Below are 6,203 nucleotides of genomic sequence, written 5' to 3'. Positions count from 1 at the left end.
GCCTTATTTCTACCAATTTAATTGGAAAACTTTTATTTAGTTTCTTCTATTGGGAAATGTTCAATTAATTTAAGTGTAAAAGCACAAATGCTGATTGACATGTTACCTGCTAACAAACTTTCAGTTCAACAAAAACCTTTTAAGTTCAAGATATACTACTAGATATAAATTCTGTATTCACGTATAAACATAATTAGTGCTGAGCTAATTCTCACCACTTTATGTACTTAGCACGTTTATTATTTGATTATATTTAACATTAATATTGTGTAATTTTTGTATCTACAAACTCAAATAGAAGGGCAAGAGTATACATTTTTTATTTGCTATTTCCATTTATACTATAACACAGGTAAAACTAAATAAAATGGAGAACCGTATATGTATTGTAACTCAAAACAATACTTGAGTAAATGTACTACGATTCTAATTAAGTTAAATCTATAACAACATCCATGGGATATTTAAAACCACCAATTCCACAGTAACTGCAATAAGCAGCAGAGTGAGTGGTCTTGTCATTTCCTCCTCTCTGACCGCACATATTCTAGGCAGGGCTTCCTCCAAAGCATTTCTGTTTGATAAATAAAAATCAGTACATTACTCAGTCACTCCTCTCTGGCCTTGGTAGGAATCTTTACCAAATGAGCCAAAGGTCATGAATCAGTGTGGAAGCAAATAAAAAGACCTATTCTCCATTATCAGTTATCACAGATGTCAAACACTTGGACAAAAGCAGGGGCTGAGATGCACGGTGAAACTTAAATACCTGTAGACACACACATATAGACACGGTAGGAAATTCCTCAGTTGCATTTCCCAACTTTAATGTTTCAGTCACAGAGGCAATAATGAAGGAAAACAGAGGAAATCGAACGTTTACACTTCATGGAAGCACATGCATCCATAACAGTGTGAGATAAACAGCTTGGGAAAAAATATTACAAAAACAGAGACATAAACCAGTTTATCAGTTTAGCAGCCTGTAACTAATAAACACTGCAGCTCAGTGCTGGGAGTTAATAACTTTTTAAAGGAAGCATGTTTGTTCATAAAGTTTTTTAATCTAATTTTTGTATTACATATAGTTTTTGGTTACTTTGGAGTAAACACGACTGTTTGCAGTGATAACCATCACAATCTAAAAAAAAAAGAAAAGCCTGCAAAAGAAGACATCTCAGGTAGAGAGAAAATCAGTTTGATGTGCTTTAGGAACCTTAAGAACCAAAAGATGACCATAAGAAAAACTGTCCAGGAAAGACACAGCTAAACAATTAAAGAAGAGCACACCAGGGGCCAGAAAACAGAAGGCACATTCCACTTTGAGCTACCATAGCATCCCTATCTGCACCCAGAGCTCCTTATGAACCTAAACCTTTAAAAGCTCTGCACTAGAACTGAGCCGGTTTAATCTGTTGTTGTAAAAACCTTTCCCAGTTAATTTTGTACCCAAGCTGGAGCAAAAGAACAGATGCTGTAACGTTTCATCCATCAAAACCTCCTTCTTACAGCTAAATTATCTTCTATTTATGATTACTTGACATCATTAGTAGTTTATGCACATCAACATCAGGAGGGGGAATAATATAAAATACAAACTAACAGGAACGGTTTCTGACTGTACACACAGAGCTAAGTGGTAATGGAGAGCTTACACTTGACTGATGATAAGCTCAGTAACCAAAAGAAACATCTGTAGAAACATCTGTAGGAAACTGGAGTTGTAAAAGCAGTACCAGGTTTACAAACTAAGGCACCAGCAATGCAGAACGGAAGAAACATTTCAATTAGCAAGGACTTCATTTATGCAGCTAGTTCAGAAATCACAACGACATGTTTTCTTAAGATAAACTGTACATCAAAAGTGATTCATCACTATACGCACATCCATATTTTTACGTATTTTGAGGAATGTATGCATCAGTGCACTTCAACAGCTGGTAATCTTTCTTCTTCTCTGCTTCTGTACTCATGCTTCCAAACTATAACAATCAATTACAACTTTCAGGACTTTAACATAGCTGATGAAAATTAATCAGTCACAAATGAAACATGCTGAAGGGGACATGCTTTGCTGAACCAAGTTTTAATTAAACCTCAGAAACAACACTACAGTGTCAGAATGAACACCGGCTGCTCACATTAAAGCATCTCTTTCAAACAAAGATAATGTTACTGATGCAATACGACTGTAAAGCATGTCTGCTACTGACGTTCTGTCTCTGTAAACCTTAATGAGTTTTCGTTCCTCACAAACTCAAAAAAACATCTTTAAGAAACCTCAAATTTTTGTATTAACATAAAGGTTTAACCGACTTGTTAAAAAAAGTTTAAATATTACCAGCACAAATGTTGTTGAACAGTAGCACGTGTGGTAAATATTGACATCATGGTTAATTATTCGGTCCAACTTGGAACCACTGAGTGCTGTAATATAGTAAATCCTCACCTGTGATAAAAACCAAAAGTTTTTAGTTTTTGGTGCATTATTAGTTCTTTTATGAGCTAACTGCTTCTGCAGGGAGCTGCATTTTGTGTAAAATCATCTGCCATTCCAACATGTGCAGTTAACCACAAAGAGATTGTCAAAACCTCTGGAAATGAGCCATGTTTCAAAGCCAGAGAAAACATCATAGACATAACAACAGGCTCTGGCCATTTGATAGTAAACTGGTGGTTATGTGTGTCTGTGCTAACAGGTAGCTTATCACCCCAAACTGATGAAAACACATGAAAACGCCAATTAAGTTACAACCCAGTAATACATCAAAACCCTTGTTAATCATGTTTCTATTCCTGCATCGAAGCAGGAGAAACTCTCAAAATCCATGAGGTGCATTACTATGCATGTCTTATTTTGTTTTGTATCCATGTATTGTGTGTATGGATCTTGATTTAAAAGCGGGTATGCAACAAAAAAGCTGGTTCAACCAACAACAGAGGGAGGAAGTAATCCGTGCAGTCAACTGCTCTAGTGTTGTATATTAAAAAACGTGCAGACTCTTGCATGGCACATGGCTGGCATAGTGAGCTCACTGTCTGCACTGCCAAACCAGTTCATACACCTCAGTATGTACAAATGGCTAATGACAATTATTTTAAAGGTATACTTTACTCACACAGGTGTCCTTTTGCAGGTGTCTGCGATTCTTTGTCAGTTGAGTTGCATAACTTAATGACATCACCCTTTAGCAACGCGGGCTTTTGGATTTGGGAGGAGTGGTTCTATTTCCAAATATAAATTAACCCAATGCAGATAGCAGGGAGTCACATACAGTCAAAAGTGAATATATAAATCAGTTTAATGTGGTAATCATGTAATGTTGACACACGACTACAGTGGGAGAACATGGAATAAGGTCCAAAGCGGTAATAAAGGGAATTAAATGCCTGACTAGTATTAAGGAGCACTAGGTATGAAGCTATACGAGTCACTCTAGTGGAGCAGCAGAGATGCACAGGTTGTTTAAGGCAACAGGCAACTTGCACAATCTTATCAAAGGTTGAGAGGTTTGACGTGCGCTCACAGGCTGCGGTGAGGGGCTCTCGACAGGGCCTGTGAGCATGGCGTACCTCTTGGTTTACCATGGAGATCACCCTCTCCACGTGCCTCTGCACACTCACTGTCTCTCTGAGGAAGTATCAGCCGTGGTGAGCACTCTGAGTTCCCCACAAATTAAACAGTGCGCCGCGCGCTGGCCACGGAGCCGCCAATGTCGAGATCACGACTTGCCAGCACAATGTCGCCTGGGAGAAGCTGCACAGAAATCCACATCCCTCAGCCAGGCTCTTATCACTAACGTTTCCCAGCACGCCCCTGGAAACAAATGTGACAACGCCTTGCGGAGCTACACCAATCAGATACTTAACACATTATTACTTATCCCCATCTCATGCTGTTGCTGGGTTGCCCTGGGAGACCGGCTTCCTCAAAAGGCACTAGTGAAACAGTCTATGATGACAGCGCAGTCGGGGTAGGAGGTGCGCAGAGCTGCAGGCAGATTTTTCCTGAGCTCCGCTCTAGAGGGCCAGAAGACGGCTGTCGGTAACCAGAGTGGAGGACATGATGTGACCATGCGGTGCACTGTTCTGATTACGGTGCTGACTTTCACACCGAAGCGGTAGGCCAGGTCTTGATTGCGTAGGTCCAAACGAAGTCGCATTAGTGTCAGCAGCAGTTGCTGGAACTTGGAAAGCTTCACGTTCTTCATCCCGTCCATGTGAGGTGCCAGCAGCCACATGACCGTCTCTAAGACAAAGTAGTTGGGTAACCAGTGTAAAACTTTACTTTCTCTGCATCGTTCCTCAAGGAGTTCTCAGACAGGGACATTTTCTCCACAGACTCCCTGAGGGCCTGGTTTTCCTTCTTTAGGGCTTTCAGGATGTCCTCAAAGTTAACTGGTACATCAGATGTCTGCGCATACTTTCCTTTCTTGCTGTCACTCACTGATTCATCAGAATCTTCATCATCCTCATCTGAGCTGAGGGAAGAGGAAGCACTTTCATCCACAATGGCCTCCTGCTCCCTGTCTTCAGGATGCTCTTCCTGGCCTTGCTCCCCTGCCACAGACCTGCCCTGACCTTGCAGGAACAACAAGGCATTGGCTGCCTCCACACGTGCTTCCTGCTTGTCCAGGATCTCTAAGGCACCTGGCTCCTTCATCTCTGGGGATAAGGGAGCTGTTGTGAAGACAGAAGGAACATAATCTGGCGAACGTGGATTCTTCACCTGTTTACCTGATTGTGGAAAGAGGGGATGTAGTAAATAGGGATACAGTGAAAAACAAACAAAAACAATCTCTTTACAGCACTTCCTCTAATAATTCAAACTCTACTTTTGTCAGTAGAGTTTGAGGAGAACAAATAGAAGTGGGCAAGTAGCCATGTTTCTCCCCCTGCCCGCCTAAGCTGATACACTGTCCCACCCAAAAGAGCAAGTGAGCAGTTTGATGACAGCTGAAAGAGCAGCATATTTCAGTGCTGGGTTTTGGAATAATCTAATGAGGTTTCTTGTGGATGATCTCAGAGCAAATTCTAGCTGCCTGTTATGAGCATTAATATGAACAGTACATTAACAAACAAGTAGTAGTGTGACTCTGAGCTGATCATAACTGACCAAAACTGTCATTTTACAGTGAGTTTTCTCACTCTTATTATTTATGTTTAGGGCTAATAAACCATTATTGTCATTCACTTGGTTTATTTTAAGTGATTTTTTTTTAACATGTTAAATATCTTCGGGTTCCCAGCTTTAGACTATTCAATAAAAGGTCTGTTGTACAATTAGTCTAAATAAAGAAAAAAGGTACAGCACTAATGTTTTGTAATTGGTTTTGTAGGAATGCACCTTTTAAACCATTATGAACTGCTAATGCATTTGGTTTTCAAAAAGGAAATTTGAAACTAAGTGTTTAAACGCTTTTAATTAGCAGTTAAGATATTAAGAGGTTCTGAAAATCCACTAGGTTTTAATGACTTCTGTATATTTAACTATCGGCTAAACAAATGTTGATCTACCGTTCAATGTAATTAGCTTAGCCCAAATGTGGAACTGTCCCGCTAAATGTGATCATATCAGACATCTTTAGAAATAACAATACATGCATTTGGCCCTGTGTTGAAATAAAGCATTACTAATCTGACCTGAAACAAACCCACAGTGTGGTACTTTTCTGTTTCAGACTCACACCTGAGATGAAGTGAGTACTACACAGCCGACTGCCGTCGTTCGGCACCCATCCGTCTCTGTTCACAGCAGCTATCCAGCGCTGCTTCCTTTCGGGGTCCCGGGGGAAACGGTAGAAAGATAAGGTGGTGCCCGGTGTCCTTCTGTTCCTACAGCCTGCCACCACACATGTGTGAACCATAGTAAGACCACGGAGAAGCGTGGAGGTGAGCGCTGCTGTTTGTTGGGTGTTTTGACTCCCAAAATGGCGGCTGACGTGAGGGTGGGGACAAAATGCTGGCAACGTCACCGACGGTCGTTTGCATCCGCCGATCTGATTGGACCCCCCGAGGTCTACGTCACTGAAATGCGATCTTTACGTACGCCGTGTCGTAACGTCAAAATAACAACAACACACAGCTGGGTGCAAATATCGTGGAAATAATTAGATTTATTCAATTATAAATGTGATTTCAGCGGAATAAGACAAAATAAAGCTAGCTGTTAGCTAAATGGATAGATTGTATGCTTTGTGCAT

At 40.6% G+C, this 6,203-nt stretch overlaps 1 protein-coding gene across 1 annotated transcript; it reads right to left on the bottom strand.

Moving 5' to 3' along the window:
• Positions 1–4,249: 4,249 nt before the first annotated feature.
• On the bottom strand, positions 4,250–5,926 carry LOC113173476 (THAP domain-containing protein 11-like). Its single transcript, XM_026376888.1, has 2 exons — positions 5,690–5,926; positions 4,250–4,737 (listed from the first exon to the last, which is right to left on the bottom strand). Exons 1-2 carry the CDS (start codon positions 5,865–5,867, stop codon positions 4,250–4,252), a joined length of 666 nt encoding a protein of 221 aa, XP_026232673.1. The 5' UTR covers positions 5,868–5,926.
• Positions 5,927–6,203: the final 277 nt, after the last annotated feature.

The sequence above is a fragment of the Anabas testudineus genome, chromosome 21 (genome assembly GCF_900324465.2).
Source record: "Anabas testudineus chromosome 21, fAnaTes1.2, whole genome shotgun sequence".
NCBI lineage: Eukaryota > Metazoa > Chordata > Actinopteri > Anabantiformes > Anabantidae > Anabas > Anabas testudineus.
This window is presented reverse-complemented; position numbering and strand designations above follow the sequence as displayed.

Coding starts and splice junctions, on each gene's coding strand:
- LOC113173476 (XM_026376888.1), bottom strand. CDS start 5,867: ATGGTTCACACATGTGTGGTGGCAGGCTGTAGGAACAGAAGGACACCG. Junction 4,738..5,689: donor TAGTACTCACTTCATCTCAG/GTGTGAGTCTGA, acceptor TTCCACAATCAG/GTAAACAGGTGAAGAATCCA.